At 42.0% G+C, this 19587-nt stretch overlaps 1 protein-coding gene and 1 pseudogene across 1 annotated transcript in view; both read left to right on the top strand.

Moving 5' to 3' along the window:
- The window catches only part of LOC143290911 (galactoside alpha-(1,2)-fucosyltransferase 1-like), a 10564-nt gene extending 449 nt beyond the window's left edge, over window positions 1–10115 (top strand). The window contains exon 2 of the mRNA XM_076600470.1: window positions 6715–10115. Coding sequence (XP_076456585.1) covers window positions 6715–7817 — 1103 coding nt within the window. The 3' untranslated portion in view covers window positions 7818–10115. The remainder of the gene's footprint in view (window positions 1–6714) is intronic.
- LOC143291336 (5S ribosomal RNA) lies at window positions 4892–5011 on the top strand (annotated as a pseudogene).
- Window positions 10116–19587: the final 9472 nt, after the last annotated feature.

A 19587-nucleotide genomic window follows, 5' to 3' on the forward strand; every position in this document is an offset into this window, starting at 1 on the left:
TTGGTGTCGGCTGATATAAATCCATACTGTGAATGGCAAGTTCTCAAAACACCACTGGGGAGTGACCACCTTCCAGTTGAAATGGTATTATCTGTAAAACATGAGATCATAATTAAAGATAATATAGGGTTGAAATATAATGAAAAGAAAGCAAACTGGGATCTGTTTGGTAATATGCTGGCTTATTACTCTGCTGATTTAAATTTCAACACTGATGTTACATCACAAGAAGATTTAGAAATTTGTTATCGGTCTCTAAGGAATGTTATTCTGAAGGCTGCTGATGGTTCAATTCCAAAAGTAAAGTATATAGCCAATCCAAAACGGTCTGGTAATCCTTGGTGGAACAGCTCATGTGAAATAGCAGTCAATAAGAAAACAGAGGCTTTCAAAAACTGGCATAGGTATCGAAAAATCGAATCCAAAGAAAGAGTATCAGAACTGCACAACAAGTATAAACAGGCTAATAGTTTTAGTAATAAAACAGTGGCTGCTGCCAAAAAGATATACTACACAAATCTGATTAACGACTGTACTAGCAACCCAACTGCCTCTTCCAAACTGTTGGGAGAAATAAAGCAAATAAAGGGTGTATATAATCTTCCTGATCCTCCTTTGTATGAAAATGATATTGTGTATAAAACTAGGGAAGAGAAAGCCGAGTTATTTGCGGATACATTCGCAAAAATGAGTCAGACAGAATACTTGCCATCCTATGAGCAAAAGAGAAGGAAACAGTTTGAAGATATGAACTGCCCCTGTGAAATGGATAAGAATGATAGCAGTGCATCTTACATTAATGCAGACCTAACGCTGGGGGATCTATACCGTGCTCTCAATGCTGTTAAGTCAGGGAAAGTTGCGACAGGCTCAGATCCAATATCGTACAACATGATCAGACATTTTCCAAATATCTTTTTAAAAAGAGTGTTAGATTTTTTTCAGATTTGCTGGAATTCTGGTATCCTTCCAACTGATTGGAAGAAAGCAACCATAGTACCTATTCACAAACAAGGAAAACCTAAATCTAGCCCTTCCAGTTACCGACCTGTTTCGTTAACTCCCCATCTTGGGAAGGTTTTTGAGAGAATTTTGAAAACTAGATTAGAACACTTTCTGGAGAAGAAAGGAATTTTACCTACTTTCCAAGCTGGTTTTAGAAGAGGTAGGGGTGTTACTGATCATGTCGTCCATCTAACTTCTCATGTTAAGAAGGCACTCGCAAAGCGTCACTCCACGGTCGCAACTTTCTTTGATATTCATAGAGCCTATGACTCTGTGTGGCACTATAAATTGATTCATAAAGCAAATACAGTAGGGTTGGGAGGTCGATTTCTAAAATTTCTTAAGTCATTCTTATCCCAGAGGACATTCCAGGTGAGATTAGGTGGTATATTATCCAGATCAAGGTCCGTCAATATGGGCGTTCCACAGGGAAGTGTGATTTCTCCCACTCTGTTTTCACTAATGCTTTATGATATGAAAAATATCAACACAAATGGTGCCACATTAGTAGCTTATGCAGATGACATAGCTCTCTGAAAGAATGTAAACTGTAATATTACAAAAAATACATCAAAACGAAATAAAATTATTAAGCATTTTCAAGATGCCATCGACAACATTGTGGAATATATGAAAGAAAGTGGTTTTCTCCTGTCTGCTGAAAAGACTGTTTTCGTCATATTTACTAAAAAGTTGATTGAATTTGAAGGTAGGGATGCTATTAAAATACAGGTAAATGACACTATCATATATCCGAGTAAACAGGTGAAATTTCTCGGTGTTATCTTCCATTATAAACTTTTTTGGACTAAGCATATAAACTACCTTATTGAGAAAGCGAGGAAGAAAATAGCTCTATTACGTGTGCTTTCTGGAATCCCTGTTATAAATTGTGGCAATAATCTGATCAATGCTGCAATGGGACTAGTCCGCTCAATTATATCATATAGTCAGGAAATCTATTTCACTGCTTCAAACTCTGATCTTCATAAACTGACAAGTATTGATTCCTTAGCTTTTAAGATTGCACTTGGTTTACCGCGATGGGCTTCAATCGACAAAACATACAAAGAAGCTGGTGTTTTGCCATTACCTGAACACAGGAAATTATGTGCCTGTAACTACATGGTAAGGGCTAGAGCTGTTCCAAATTCGGTTGTCTCTGAAATTGATGAAGAAACGTACATCTGTAGAGAAATTCGTAACAAAGCTGTATACACGTCCTTGTTCGATTTTACTAAGTCAGTCTTTGAGAGTTGCAGTCTGCCTCTTTCCCAGATTGCGAAAATTCCGCATTGTTTTCATCCGCCTTGGCTGACTGAGCAAGCAAATATTATTTTTACATATGGACAATTAAAAAAGAGTGACAGTCCACTTATTATTGCCTCTCGGGCCAAAGAACTAATTAATACACGTTTCAAATATTACCTCCGTGTTTTCACAGATGGATCAATTAGTAGTAACTCTGAAGTTGGAGCTGCTTTTGTAATCCCCGAGCTTAACATTAAAAAGAGATTCCACTTAACTAAAGGTTGTTCAATTTTTACTGCTGAATTGTTTGCAATTCTGATGGCTTTCACCTTTTTTAGTGATATGCCTCTTGTGCCTGCAAAAATCCTTATACTATCTGATTCAAAATCAGCATTGATGGCTTTAAATAATCAATCTTCATCTGAACGAGCAGATATTATGTACGAAATTTTGTATTTAATCCACCAGTTAATTATGCGAGGCTCCGACATTTCACTCTTGTGGGTTCCTGGACATTCTAATCTTCGTGGCAACGAAATGGCCGATTTTTGTGCCAAGGAAGCGGCATCGCACAATTCAGATTCAATCAATCACAATATTCCTATTTCTGTTTCTGAAGCCTGTACTATTCTCTCAACATATATCTGGAATTTCAGACAGACACAGTTCTTAGAAAACTCAAAAAAGAAGCTCTGGTGGGATCTCTCTCTTCCAGCAAGAAAAGGCACTAACCCCCCAGGATCAATTTCCACAAGAAACTTGACACACAGGCTAAGAACTAATGCATGGTTATGCAGATTTTTGAAACCGTCACCACTATGTATTTGTGGTACGACCCTTGACATCCCACATTTTTTGCTCGAATGTCCAGATACACATTTACATTTCAAACCCCTTCATGATATGATTACATCCTTTAACCTTCCATTAGTCATGTCCAGCGTTTTTCACCCTAGCAAAGAAAATGGTTGGTCTCTGACAAAAACCGCAGTTGACCTAATTAAAAGCCATCCAATTGGTCGGTTTTTCTAATTTGTTTCATCCCCTTTCTGTTGCAGAGGTTCCCCTCTGTTTTATTTAATCCAAAGTAGTGTTTCGTTTTGGGTGATAGCGTCAGATTTACTTGTAGAGCAAAGTTCCCATTATTCTAATTAGTGGAACTGTTCGACCCTAACATGTAATATGTCGTCTTGATTACATTACGAAACCTTAATTTGATGAGAAAGAGTGAGAGACAGTGTGAATGTGTGTGTGTGTGTATGTGTGTGTGTGTGTGTGTGTGTGTGTGTGTGTGTGTGTGTGTGAGTGGGCAGGGGAATGAGGTAGGGGAATTATAATGGGCATTTGTGTGCATGCATGGATGTATGTAGAGAGAGGGTGGGGGAGAAACGTATGTGAGTATGTGGGTGCGTTAGAATATTTTTTGGAGATAATGATATAAATGAAATTTGGTACCTTGATTTGTTAAATATGTTTGGTTTTTTTTTTTTTTTTTTTTTTTTTTTTTTTTGTTGTTGTTGTTGTTGTTGTTTTTTAAATCATACCTTCCTCAAATCAGAATTTCCTTGTGTTGCTCAGTTAATATTTTATTCAAATGGTTGCGAAAATGTCAGTACAACAAACAGTTAATCTGACAATAAATGGTTTCAGTCAGTCAGTCAGTGTGTGTGTGTGTGTGTGTGTGTCACGTGCATGTGTGTGCATGTTACTTGAATGTGTATTCAGTCGTGAAGCACCAGTTCATCTGTATTTATCATTTCCATTCAAAAAAAAAATTTTTTAAACCATCGTCTACGGGAGTCTGCAACGTGTACATTCAATGTTTACGAGTACACACACACACACACACACACACACACACACACACACACACACACACACACACTACACACACACCACACACACACACACACACACACACTACACACACACACACACACACACACACACACTACACACTACACACACATACACACTACACACACGCACGCACACACACACACACACACACGCACACACACCACACACACACACACACACACACTACACACACACACGCCCCGGTTGAATCGTGGTCAGTATCCCCACCTGTCAGCAATGACCGTGGGAGTCCGGAGTTCGTGTCCCCGTCGGGGTTACTATTAAGGAGAGGATGTAGCTCAAGTGGTAGAGCGCTCGCTTTGCATGTGAGAGGGACGGGGATCTTCTTCTTCTTCTTCTTCTGCGTTCGTGGGCTGCAACTCCCACGTTCACTCGTATGCACACGAGTGGGCTTTTACGTGTATGACCGTTTTTACCCCGCCATGTAGGCAGCCATACTCCGTTTTCGGGGGTGTGCATGCTGGGTATGTTCTTGTTTCCATAACCCACCGAACGCTGACATGGATTACAGGATCTTTAACGTGCATATTTGATCTTCTGCTTGCATATACACACGACTGAAGGGGGTTCAGGCACTAGCAGGCCTGCACATATGTTGACCTGGGAGATCGTAAAAATCTCCACCCTTTACCCACCAGGCGCCATCACCGTGATTCGAACCCGGGACCCTCAGATTGACAGTCCAACGCTTTAACCACTCGGCTGTTACGCCCGTTGGTACGGGGATCAATAACCTGCATCTCCATATAGTTTTGCTAACGACCATACCACGTTGAAAATACCGGTTCTCGTTCGATTACCGAAGTTAAGCAATGTCGGGCCCGGTTAGTACTTGGATGGATGACCGCCTTGGAAACACTGGGTGCTGTTGGCAACCTTTTCTCAAGGCCTGACTTATATACTACTACTTATACTTAACCGAGAAGGCCTGACTAAGCGCAGTTGGGTTACGCTGCTGGTCAGGCATCTGCCGGCTTGGCAGATGTGGTGTAGCGTATATGGATTTGTCCGAACGCAGTGACGCCTCCTTGAACTACTGAAACACACACACACACACACACACACACACACACAACACACACACACACACACACACACACAACACACACACACACACAGAGATATTCCTCCCTCACCCAGCGCAACAGTGTGTACACACACAGCCTTTCCCACATACCATACAACCAGCTCATGTTCATAAAAAAAAACAACTTCCTCTGTCATACAAGACTGCTTCTTCTTGGTCTCAATTCAATCTGAAAATAACCGGCAACCCGTTTCTCCAACACGCTGGGGTGGGATTTTTTTTTTTTTTTTTTTTTTTTTTACACTCACCGTATTCATTCGTGCAGAGACTCATTCAACCAGAGTGGAACGTGGTTCCCTCTTTCAAAGTTGAACAAAAACACGGGATCCCCCCCCCCCCCCCCCCCCCCCCCCCCCCCCCCGCCGTCAAGGCTCGCATGTGAAAATCGACACGCTGTTTTCAAAGGTCGACAACACGTTCTTTTGGTGGACAAAAAAAAAAAAAAAAAAAATTGTAACGTGTTGTGTGTATTGTGTTTTCTGTTCTGTAATGCCCATTTCGTGTTGGGTGTATTGTGACGGTATTCTGTAATGCTCATTACGTCGGGTTGTGTGTGTGTATGTCCTGTATTTTGTAATACCTATTACGTGTTGTATGTATTCTGTATTTTGTAATGCCTATTACACACACACACACACACACACACACACACACACACACACACACACATATATATATATATATATATATATATATATATATATATATATATATATATATATGAAGCGTTGATGAGACTGCGAAATATTACATCGCTAATGTCGAACATTAATTTTGTGTTCGCTGTTTTTTGATGGGTTTGTGTTGTATATTCATCGGGCGTTATGCTCATTTTATCTTTCCTTCTTTTTTTTTTTTAACGTTACTCACTTCAGAAAGGGGCTTTGGCCATTATTTGAATAATCGAGTCATTATCGTTATCGTCACCCCCCCCCCTAACACCCTTCCCCCCCACACCATCTCTCTCTCCCTCTCTCTCTGTTCAATCTCTCCCCATGCCTGTCACTTTAACTTACGCGTGAACGTGCTGGTGTGTGTGTGTGTGTGTGTGTGTGTGTGTGTTGAAGGCCTCAAGGCCTGACTATGCGCGTTGGGTGACGCTGCTGGTCAGGCATCTGCTTGGCAGATGTGGTGTAGCGTATATGGATTTGTCCGAACACAGTGACGCCTCCTTGAGCTACTGAAACTGAAACTGAAACTGTGTGTTGAAACAAACGTGAATATTATGACAAACTAACAACAAAAAAATTATGATAAACCAAGCAAAACTATGTTTTACTTGACAGGTTTTAAAGACATAAAGGCCATGCATGTCCAGTTGTTTCTGGGGTGAGTGGGGGGCGGGGGGCGGGGGGGCTGGGGGGGGCTTGATGGGGGAGGGGGGGGGTTGTTTCGTTATTGTGTTTCGAACACACACATTCATGAACGCCACCTTTTTTTCAGACTGGTTTACATCACGTGATACGTTGTATACCTGTGTTGTGCGGCAGGGTTGTGTCTGCTGGCTGTGGCGTCCCTGCTGGTCATCCTCTGCAAGTTTCATCAGTCCACCCCCACCCCCACCCGCAGCCAGCGCCCACCACTGCGGAGTTCTCCTCCTATAGCTTTGGCACCACCCCCTCCTCCTCCTCCTCCTCGCTCGTTCTCACCTTCCCGGCGATCGCTGGACTTGAAGGCATGGAAGAACGGCCCCAACACGTCCCTCACAGCGCCTGGTCTCATTCCCATCAAGCAGAAAGCCACGGCGAACCCCAGTGACATCCCTGCAGAGGCCGGTCCGCAGAAACTCCTCTGCCTCACGTTCAAGGGTCGCTTCGGGAACCACCTATTCCAGTTCGCGTCGGTCCTGGGCCTGGCCCACAGACTGCACAGAACGGCTGTGTTCTCCGCCAGTCGTTTTCTGAACCAAGCACTGCAGCTTCCGCCCCTACAGCCCAGCGCAGAGCAGCGGAAGCGGTGCCACGCAGCCAGAGTCGCGAGGGAAAGGGTGTGCTGCCAGTTCCACAATGACCTCCTGAAGCTGGACCCTCACAGAGACTATCAGGTGAGCAGGTACCTGCAGTCGTGGAAATACTTCGAAGGAGCGGAAGCAGAAGTGAGAAAGGCGCTCCTGTTCAAAGACAGCGTGCAGAAGCGAGTGAAGGGGAAGGTGGAGGAGCTGAAGAGACTCTCTAACCACACGTTGGTAGGTATTCATATTCGGAGAGGGGACTACCTCAGACCTGGGTCTATAAGGGGAGGCTACCGCTCCCCGCCTCCAGATTACTATCTCAGAGCCATGGACTTCATGAGACGCCGCTTTGGGAAGGTGACCTTTCTCGTGGCCGTGGACAACACCACGTGGTTCTTGGAATCCGTGACGTTATCAAGTGACGTCATAATGTTGAAACGTGACACCCCTGTAGTCGACATGGCGTTGTTGGCGTCACTAGATCACGTGATAATCTCAGTGGGGTCGTTCAGCTGGTGGGTGGGCTTCCTCAACAAAGGTGAGACAGTGTACTGGAAGGACTTCATTGCACCGGGTACCTTCATTGGGAAATCGTACGGGGATGGCGCCACTTACGTATACCCTGAGTGGATTCCATTGTAAATTAAATGTGACGGGTACATAGGAGAGGAGCTGCAGCAGAATCAGTTAGGCGTTGGACCTAGGATCCAATGCTCCCCAGAGATCAGGGTCAATACGAGGGCCCCGTTTCAACATTGTGTTGGTCCTTGGGAAAGCCACTTTACCTCCCGCCACCACACTTCGGTTGGGAAATGGGTTTTTTTTATTTTTTTTATTTAAAAAAAAAAATTTTTAAGAAAAAAAAAAGAAAAATGCTGTTGAAGAGGACTAGGCCCCACCTTACTGTGCCAAGCCCTTGCCCAGATGACCGTCAAAAACCTTTGAAACCTTCAGCCCTTTTACTAGTTAAGTGGAGTGATGGCCTAGAGGTAACGCGTCCGCCTAGGAAGCGAAAGAATCTGAGAGCCCTGGTTCGAATCACGGCTCAGCCGCCGATATTTTCTCCCTCTCCACTACTGAGACCTTGAGTGGTGGTATGGACGCTAGTCATTCGGATGAGACGATAAACCGAGGTCCCGTGTGCAGCATGCACTTAGCGCACGTAAAAGAACCCACTGCAACAAAAGAGTAGTTCCTGGCAAAATTCTGTAGAAAAAATTCACTTCGATAGGAAGAGCAAATTAAACTGCACGCAGGAAAAACATTAAAAAAAAAAAAAAAAAAGTGGGGGGGTGGGGGGGGGTGGCGGCTGTAGTGTAGCGACGCGCTCTCCCTGGGGACACCAGCCCGAATTTCACACAGAGAAATCTGTTGTGATAAAAAGAAATACAAATACAAATACAAATATATGCGCAGAAGCAGTTGGGAATACCACATCAGAACCGGCAAGAAGTGACATGACAGAGGAGAGGGATTTGGTGGCTGGCTGCAGTGCTGAGTACATCAGACGATTAACTCACTCAGTACGGCCAGTCCTCTCTTCTCTCTTCTCTACACAGACCCCTCGGATGTCCAGTGGGTGTCTGAATGACCCAACATTTAGCTTCCGTCGTCAGAATTGTGGTATTCTCTGTCAACATTCACCTCTTCAGTATAAGAGCCTTCCGCTTGCAATAATTTGATGATGGTAACTGGGGTGAAACGCTGTTAACGTCGTCTCTTTCGCCGTTCGTATGGAGAGAGTTAATGATTATTATTATGTCGCAGATAATGAAATTGGATTATCAACTTTGTTGTCAGTGTGTGTGTGTGTGTGTGTGTGTGTGTGTGTGTGTGTGTGTGAGAGAGAGAGAGAGAGAGAGAGAGAGAGAGATCTTAATTTAAGAAGTTTTGCTGTTTATACCACAAGGCTGTTATTTTTTTCTGAATTTGAAATTGGGTTGAGATGGTTTATTTCAGTAAAGATGCTGATTTTACTGATGTAATTGACGTTTCCACGATTTTATATGATGTTTCTATGCCTTGCTTGCTTGAAGTTTGGTTGTGTTGTTTTACAGCTTGGAATTGTTTTATGTTGCCTTCACCAACATGTTTGGTACGTTAAGCAAGTGTATAAATTATGCAGAAAAGGCTGCATGGTTGCGTGCATACGGTCAGACTCTGTGTGTGTGTGTGTGTGTGTGTGTGTGTGTACGTGTACGTGTACGTGTGTGTGTGTGTGTGTGTGTGTGTGTGTGTGTACGTGTACGTGTGTGTGTGTGTGTGTGTGTGTGTGTGTGTGTGTGTGTTTTGACTTTCAGGAAGGTGATAGTAAAATCGGAGTTGCATGGTTATGACTGTTGAGTGTGAATTTGTCGTATATGTTGTATGCAAAATTTTTTTGCTCTTTTGATTGTGATCTTTATGCATCACAAACTTCGCCATACTTAATTTCTCTTACTGAGATGATACAGTTATTCTGATTCTGATTTTGATGAGTTATCCCAGTGTCTCCAGCGGTATTTTGAAGGGTTCGCCTATGTCTGGGCTGTCTAATAGTACTCTGCTCACGTTTGTTTGAAGAAGTTCGAAACAGAATCAAACAAGTCATTGGGCCCTACGAAGACCTGTTGACCTTGGTCAAGAGACGCAAGCTCAAATGGTATGGCCATGTCATGAGATCATCAGGGCTTGCCAAGACATTCCTGCAGGGCACAGTGCAAGGAGGGAGAAGGAGAGGCAGACAGAGGAAGAGATGGGAGGACAACATCCCAGAATGGACGGGCTTGAGGTTGAGCGGTACAATCAGGCAGGAGGTCAGAAAACCGAGAGGATTGGAGGATGCTGGTTGCCAGATCACCTATGGCGCCCCAACGGTCCACAAGACTACGGGATAGGTGCAAGGCGCACGTTTGTCATTTCCTTTTTTTCCATTTGATGTTAAAAATGTAATAAAATGGTTATCTAACACATGAAATGCTTTGCTCTTTGATAAATTTGAAAGGGTCATGAATTTCTTTAAAGTCTGTGTCGGCTCTCCTCTGTTCAGGTTATGAAACACACACACACACACACACACACACACACACACACACACACACACACACACACACACACACACACACACACATGTTCGTAAATCTACATACAACAAGAATACAATGGCATTTTGTTTATTCATCTGACGGACACAATAGCAGAGTGGTTAAAGCGTTGCACTGTCAATCGGAGGGTCCCGGGTTCGAATCATGGTGACGGCGCCTGGTGGGTAAAGGGTGGAGATTTTTACGATCTCCCAGGTCAACATATGTGCAGACCTGCTAGTGCCTGAACCCCCTTCGTGTGTATATGCAAGCAGAAGATCAAATACGCACGTTAAAGATCCTGTAATCCATGTCAGCGTTCGGTGGGTTATGGAAACAAGAACATACCCAGCATGCATACACCCGAAAACGGAGAGTGGCTGCCTACATGGCGGGGTAAAAACGGTCATACACGTAAAAGCCCACTCGTGTGCATACGAGTGAACGCAGAAGAAGAAGAAGTTTATTCATCTGCCTCATTTTAGACCAGGACAGATGAGAAGACATATGTCTGTGTGGAGCTGTACTGAGATCCATACCAGATCTTTGGGGAGTCAGAAATCGTAGCCTCCTGAAGACGGAGAACAAAATAATTTCACTGAGCCCAAACTGAATACCATGAGAATGCATGCTGGTGGTGGTGTGTCCATCGAGATCGATGATGACCATCGTTGTCATCCAGCTGGGGGATGGGGGGAGGGAGGTGGTGGGGTGGGGAGGAGGATGCTCATGAATCTATCTGTGAATGCGCAGATGGCTGAATAGTCCAATCTGCGCACGAAATGTTCGCTGACAGTTGGAGCAGACAAAGACAGGCATATCATTGTCAGGGAGCTTGCTATATAGAATGCATGCTGCTCACCATTTGAACAGCAGGGGTGGGCCGTCCATGTTCTTTCCTTTCCAGCACTCAGCAAAGTGTCGAGGGATGAAGGAGAGAGAGAGAGAGAGAGAGAGAAAAAAATACTGCTCTTCATTTTAACAGAGCTGTGTAACAATCTATTATTTATTCACCTTTTTTCTTTCTCTCAAGGCCTGACTAAGCGCGTTGGGCTACGCCGCTGGTCAGGCATCTGCTTGGCAGATGTGGTGTAGCGTATATGGATTTGTCCGAACGCAGTGACGCCTCCTTGAGCTACTGAAACTGAAACTGTGTAACAAGCTCCTGTGTACTTGCTTTTGTCAGTAAGGTGTCAAGGGTTGGAAATGAACTAATGAAGAAAATTTAAACCTGTAGACAAAGATAAAAAAATTAAAAAAAGTAAAAGAAAAAAGAAGAAATTAAGTGCCTGCTTGTCACTTGCCGGTGTATGTGCAAGATCTATCAATTGATCACAAGGACCTCGGTTTATCGTTTCATCCGAATGACTGGACGCTTGGTTGGATTTTCCAGTCAAACTTAGGAGAAAGGGCGAGAGCGGGATTCGAACCCTCCCCCTCACCGGCGGACACTGTATTGGCAGATAGGCGTCCTAACCATTCTGCCAATTTCCTCCTTACAAGGTCAGTACAAGCTGCTACAAACCTAAGACGAGTAGAAAAAATAAATACCAAGGCATTTGTGACAGTTCACAGTCGCCATTTTCTCCACATTGAGGAACTATTTTTCTCTTGCAGCTAAAACCCCACCTTTTCTTAACCCTTTCACCGCCATTCAATTTAGAGTACTAAATCCCCTTGTGGTATAAACACAGAAAAGACACTGGCTAAGAATAGCTGGGGATTCCCCCCTGAGATGTATAGAAAACATGGCCTATCCTACTACCGAACATTATGAGCAGTAGGTTCATGGATAACAGACCAATGACTGGTTACCTTTCAGTGACATGGGTCCTCTACCAAGCCTGTGCATAAATGCAAGCTTGGCGGTGAAAGGGTTAATACAACAATATTTCTCTTTTCCGTTGACTCTCTCAGACTTTGGTCCGATTCGCAGACCAATTCTGAGTTTAGCTCTCAGACTATTATCAAATTCATTACGGACCAAGTATTGTTCTAATGTCAAGTGCATATGCTTTAGTAACCTGACAATTGAGTATATAATTTTTCACTGTGGTTTGATGAAGCCTTTTGTACACGAAAGTGTGACTTCACAAGTGACTGAGAACGTTGATGTTTTTGACTTTTTGTATTATCAGTTGTTTCGCTTGTCAGTTTAACGACTTCTCTTTTACGAAGTCCTTTAAGTAATTTCCTGTAACTGTATTTAGAGTTGTTTTGTTGGGTTTTTGTTTGTTTGTTTGTTTGTTTTTTTTCTTCCAAATTTCACCCACATTTTTACCCTCATTTGCCCAGTTTCTCCCAACCCTCCATTCATCCACATCTCCCACCCCTTCTAACCGATAATACTCAGATGTATTCATAAATACTTTAACAAAATGTCTTCAATCACCGATATGTGTGACGGGACATTAAACAAAAATTCCTCCTCCTCCGTTTTGACCTGAAGTTCAAGCCTGGGTGCTGCAGTACCCAGATTGGCCAACTGAGTCTGAAGTCCAATCGGCATTTCTGACAACGGTTTGTTGTTGTATGTTTGTTGTTGGTGTTTTTGTGTGTGTGTGTGTGTGTTTTGTTGTTGTTGTTGGGTTTTTATCTGGGGGATCGGAAGGGGGGGGGGGTCGTGGGGGGGGGGGGGGGGGGGGGGGGGTGTTCTTGTTGTTGTTGATGTTCTCTACCGTGACGGACGAGCAATACATGCGACATTTATGTCGTTCATCTCCGATACCTAATGGCCGCATTTTATTTAAATGTCCTTGCCTTGGTTTTTCATTGTGGCACTCCTTATCAAACCAGTCATATTGCATTTGGATACTGATTCTTTCTAATGTTGTTTTTCGTTTGTTTGGTGTTTTTTTATTATTATTTTTTTTTTTAATGTTTTTTGTTTGTTTGTTTGTTTGTTTGTTGTTGTTGTTTGTTTTTCTTTAAGCAAATAGCCTCTCTATACTATGAATTACTAAATATTTCAAATGCAGGGTTAACTTCAGATGGCGAGGACTACAGTAAAGACAACAGAAGATGGCTGAGTGATAATGGATGTTGAGAATGACTTCGAGAACTATATATATATATATATACATTTTTTTTTTTAATCGAGTGAAAAAGGCAGTTAGAGAAGAAAAGAAACTGAACTCAGTCGAGAGAACTGAGATTTCAGCACTGACGACTAAATGGACAGAAACAGCTTTATACACAAAACACAAAAACAGATGATAGACAAAAGCACCTTCAGTTATAGACAAAAGCGCCTCAAGAGGCAACGCCTTTGTAGACAAAAACACATGTACTGACAAAAATACTTCCACATGAAGCGACCGAGATGCGTTTCCAATATATTGGAGTCAGTTGTTTTCTTTTCAGTGGACTCTTGACTTTGCGGGGATTCAAAAACAAAATCTCAACAGTCGGCCTGCTAAGCTGCGCACACCACAACCCGTCGCGATAATGCCATAATCTTGGCGACAGCGATGTACTTAACAGGTACAGAACCTACTCTTCTAACATTATAGAATCTATTTAGAAAGGTGCTTGAATCATTCGAATTAAAATGAGGGGATGTAACAGCGGAGGTGCGTACAACACTTCACAGACTGCAACTGCGCGTGAGATCCATTTGAATTATATCTAAGGCAGATATGTGAAGTCCACTTAATTGCGTCTGAGAAGCCTGCAGCTGCTCCAATTCAGTTAACCTTTCGTCACCGGTGCCACGCAACGCACTCATGCAATGTGAATACAATACAATGAAACACACTGCTATACTGACGCATACCGCACAACACATATGCAGTCTCACACACACGAAGGCCCAACTCTCAAGCGACACACAACAGCGCGCGAAGCCCCCCTAGCCCTCCCTACCCCCCCGTCCACACCCCTGCTACCCCCAAACTTCCCACATACACACATGCAGACACGCACGTACACACAGAGTACACATACACGGCAATGGGTGTGAATCAACCACTGACCTATAAACACGATCTCGATGGAATCAACTGATGCCCCTCCTCTCTCCCCACAACCACTCTCATCCTCCCTCCCTCCCACCTCTCGATCCGGCGTCTCCTCAGCCACCCCGATGGACTGACCCCAGCCGCGGAACACATACACACGCACACACACTGAGACTCTAGACACGAGGATCTTCGTGTATCAGTTATAAAGCATGCCCTCAAACACAAACGCCTTTCACTTGAGAAAGAGGCTGTCTCTGTTCTGATGGCGACATGGTTGACTACCGCCCCTTACCAGTGGCCCTCGCCCTCTCCCTCCAGCCCCCTCCTCCCACGTCCCCTCTCCCTCCCCCAGCCTCGCCTCAATACTTTCTTACAGCAGGAACGAAGGGGTACCTCTGTCCTCGATGCCCCCACCCGCGACAGCGAAATGACTGAGCCGTGTTCACTACGAACATGCGACATACTCATGAATTTTCGTTTGGAGGGGAGGGAGCGAAGGGGTATCACTTCTCGCGGTATTTGCCCCCAGCCCCCATAGTGACTTAATATGACAGTTTGTACGGTTTTTAATACTTGTCTTCTACTTGAACATTGATTAATTATATATGAAACAGATTCTTTTTATCTTTACTTTTTAGAGAAACAGCAATAGAATAATTATATAGTTCCTAGGTTGTGTTCCCCATATGCGAGCGTTGTATATTTGTATATAAATAGTATTCTTTATTTTCAAGTCTCTCCATTACATTCTACCCTATTACAGTTTTTAATCTGGTGGCCCCGAGATTTTAAACCATTTTTAAATGACTCAAAATAAAGATATTATTTTACCGGCCCCTCCCCAAGGACGGCAACCACGGAGCGCGTAAACCATAATTATATAAATATTTTACATGTAACTCTTAATACATGCATCTCATATATACCCTATTATTTTCTTATCTTCCCCTTTTTTCTGCTTTTTCTTTTCCCGTAGCAAAAGTCAACAGAAATGTCTCATATGGCCAAAAAGCCGGAAGACGTTAATCACCGTGACCATTTCAGTCAAACGCCGCGGGCTCGTCCGCAGGCGGTTTGATATCAAACGTGGGACTTGGGAAAGTTAAAATGTTGAACTGAATAGTAACAAAATAATGAGGCCAGGAGATGAAATGATTAACAAATAGTAAAGAGTGGTAACTCTCTCCATTCACAAGTTACCGATTCAGCTAGCACACATGTCAAATGATCGGTATAAGGACAGGCCCGGCACATCCTTTTTTGAGGAAGTGTTTGGGTTTGTTCCAATGTACCTTTTATTTACCTGTGTGCTAGCTGAATAGCTGAATCGGTAGCGAAGGCAGCACTGACTTGAAGTTGTGTACCTTGTGAATGGAGAGATTTACCACTCTTTAATGTTTGTTGAACTGAATAGCCTCTTTGTGGATCACACCGCTCGACACACACGAGTTTTTGTTTGTTTGGTTGGTTGGGTTTTTTTGGGGTTTTTTTGGGTTCAGCATTCACTCAGTGAGCTACGTGCCAACCAGGCAACCCCCCTCCCCCCCCCCGCCCCCCCTCCTCCCCCCCAAAAGTGATTCTGCCGGTGTACCTCAGACATTTTACCCCTCCCCCCTAAACACACACCTCCTACGGAGTTTTTCTTTTTTCTTTTCCAGAGAAAGGCACTACTTATACTTAACCGAGAAAAGTACTATCTATGAGAAATTACTACTTATACTTAACCGAGAAAAGTACTATCTATGAGAAATTACTACTTATACTTAACCGAGAAAAGTACTATCTATGAGAAATTACTACTTATACTTAACCGAGAAAAGTACTATCTATGAGAAATTACTATTTATACTTAACCGAGAAAAGTACTGTCTGTGAGAAATTACTACTTATACTTAACCGAGAAAAGTACTGTCTGTGAGAAATTACTACTTATACTTAACCGAGAAAAGTACTGTCTGTGAGAAATTACTACTTATACTTAACCGAGAAAAGTACTCTCTATGAGAAATTACTACTTATACTTAACCGAGAAAAGTACTATCTATGAGAAATTACTACTTATACTTAACCGAGAAAAGTACTATCTATGAGAAATTACTATTTATACTTAACCGAGAAAAGTACTATCTATGAGAAATTACTACTTATACTTAACCGAGAAAAGTACTATCTATGAGAAATTACTACTTATACTTAACCGAGAAAAGTACTGTCTGTGAGAAATTACTACTTATACTTAACCGAGAAAAGTACTATCTATGAGAAATTACTACTTTTACTTCACCGAGAAAAGTACTGTCTGTGAGAAATTACTACTTTTACTTCACCGAGAAAAGTACTATGTATGAGAAATTACTACTTATACTTAACCGAGAAAAGTACTATCTATGAGAAATTACTACTTATACTTAACCGAGAAAAGTACTATCTATGAGAAATTACTACTTATACTTAACCGAGAAAAGTACTATCTATGAGAAACTTACTCCGCAATGAAACTCTAATATGCACCTGATATCTATCAGCTTCCTAGTGTGTGTGTGTGTGTGTGTGTTAGAAATTGTTTGAAACTTTTTAACACGATGGTGATACCGGTTTTGTTTAACTGTTTGAAATTAAATTTGGGGACAAGGAAATGAAGATATGAATAAATCACAACTGGAAATGTTAAAACACTTATTAGCCTAATTCTGTTGAATACTGTGGCTCATATGGTTTACGGAGAAACATACATTTATCATATCTGTGTGCCAATGAAAATCAAAATGAACAGACTTAGGAGTGATAATGTATTGTTTGCGATACATAAATATTCTTGTAAATTATACATTATTTTTTGTTCCAACCTTGTGAACAAAGTATGTTTACAGCTCTGAGTTTTAATTGCATTACAAAGATTTAATACAGCTTTTTTTCTTTACCTTTTTCATTGTTTCGGATTCCATTTCACTTTTGAACAAGTTCATGTCTCAATGTCAAGAATTTCAAAATAATCAAATTTACGTGTGGAGTAATGGTTACGAAAATTGTAATAGATACTGAATAATTTTTATGGATTTTTTTTTTTTTTATGGCAAATTACTTTGAAAGAGAGATGATATATATATCAATACCTGACAATTATATTACTAAATCAATTTTTGTGTAGCAGTCAAAATTATTTGCAGATGTCAATATAAATTTTCCATGTATACCGGAGTATTTGTTGTAACTGTGATATGGTTGTGATTGCCTTTGGAGACTTAATTTATTATGGGATGCCCAAAATTTGAATTCAAAACCTGCTCATTCAAAAATATATCTTAAATAAAATCCAAAATCTGTTCTGTTTTGGCAGCTTGCTGAAAGCATGGTTGGAAAGCGTGTTTGAAAGTAGGGAAATTCATTGTGTGAAAGGTTACATTTATTTATCACCTATTTCATGTGTTTTAATTGCCATTTCTTTTACAAGTTTGGTTTTAACACCAGTGCCATTACTCAATATCCTCAATGCATATTCAGGGGTCAAAAGGTTTTAAGTAATCTTGAATGCTGTGTGTGTGTGTGTGTGTATGTAAGAGAGGGCACATGAGTACAATAAACTACATGCATGTGCCAATCTTTTTTTTTTTTTGTAAACCTTGTTACCTGTACTTGTTTTCCTCCACTGTGATCTTATACATGCACACACACACACACACAGTACCACAGATGTGGCTTCAGTCTTATTGATAGTGGCCAACTGTCAGTCCTTATTTCCAAGGGGTACAGTTCTTGATTGCAGCTTCAAGAGAACTGAAGAAATAAAACAATAGTTACTGATTTAAATAGCATTGTCTGGCATGTACATAATCCAGTACAGAATTCATTATAAAATTGTCATGCTGGCTTTTCACCACTTCAAACTAAGGATCTCTCCCTTCTTATCTATCTACTGTCCTTTGTACTTGCACCCCTTCCTGTTTTCTCAGGTCTTCTGCTGAAAAGCTCCTTCGAGTCCCCAGAACAGCTTCAAAAACATTTGGTCAAAGAGCCTTTCAGCAACAAGCACCTTCGGTCTGGAATTCTCTTCCTCTGGATTTCCATCACTTCCCAACACTGTCCTCTTTCAAATCAAACTTGAAAATCCCATCTATCCAAACAGGCCTTTGCGTGTGATGAAACGTAGCTATTTGTCTACATTCATCCTTCTCCTACCCACATTTCACCTTCTCCTGAATCATCATATGCTGTGTGTCTGTCTGGGTGGATGTTTGCGTGTGTGCATGCAAACGTGTGTGTATGGTGTTTTTTTGTTGCGTGTGTTCGTTCATACCTGCAATTTGTTGTATCATCTTGGTGTACAGATACACATAATTATAAGTTGTTTTTTCGTGTGCAGAGGTATGTTATTATGCACTACTGTATATGTGTTGTTTCAAGTGAAGCACTTCTAGCCAATTACATTGGGAGTTTGCACCACTGAGTTCTATTACCATGATGTACAATTCTGTTCACATACACACCAACTTAAAATAGTGCATGCACTGAATTGATGAAGAGACAGACAGACACAGATAAACTTACAAACTATTTTCACATAAGATACTCTAATTGCTTCGAATAATCTACACATTACAGCACCTCGCGTACCTGCATCACCCATCTCTTTTTTGGAGTCAACAACTGTCAAGCACAAAAGTTAACTACGTCCACATAATTACAATCGAGGCATCTGTCCGAACACGGACTTAAAAGAAAATTTGTTAATCTTTGAAAAATTTACGCTGTTGATTCTGTCCTCAGTTGATGACATCAGTGTAGGGTATGCTTTTGTGATTCTTAGACTTGTCTGTCATCCCCCCCTCTTTTCTTTCCTCCCCACCCTCTCTCCATTTATTTGTGTGTTTTGGTGCACAACTGCTCACTGCACTGAATGGGGCAGTCACCAAACTACCTGAAGACCAGTGCCAGAAACAGGGAACTCGAGAACCGTTCACTGAGACACCCCTCAGTGACACACACTCTCGCCAAACATGCACTGCCTTCTGCGTAATAGTAAATACATGTGCGTGTCTGCATGCATATACATATTGTTCATTCCAGGATTCCCACAAGTTTTCAGAAAAACATGAAAGGTCTTCCACAGCTTAGTAAATTCAAAGGACAGGACTGTAAATAAAGTAATATTTCAACATCTCTAATGCTGACACTGAAGTGTCAATAATTGTGTAATGTGATACAGTTCAAGGGAAATAATTCCAGCAGCAAGCAAGCTGTACAATGTCATCTGCTGTCCTGTATTTGGGACAGACAAGCGCTAACACTTAGGACAAACCTTTCCTTCCTCTGACCTTGTTTTGACGCTTCATTTCATCAATGATTATTTAAGCACAACCAAAAAGATAGTTGGTTTTTTTCTCTCTCCGA

This window comes from Babylonia areolata, chromosome 16 (assembly GCF_041734735.1).
Source record: "Babylonia areolata isolate BAREFJ2019XMU chromosome 16, ASM4173473v1, whole genome shotgun sequence".
NCBI classification, from domain to species: domain Eukaryota; kingdom Metazoa; phylum Mollusca; class Gastropoda; order Neogastropoda; family Buccinidae; genus Babylonia; species Babylonia areolata.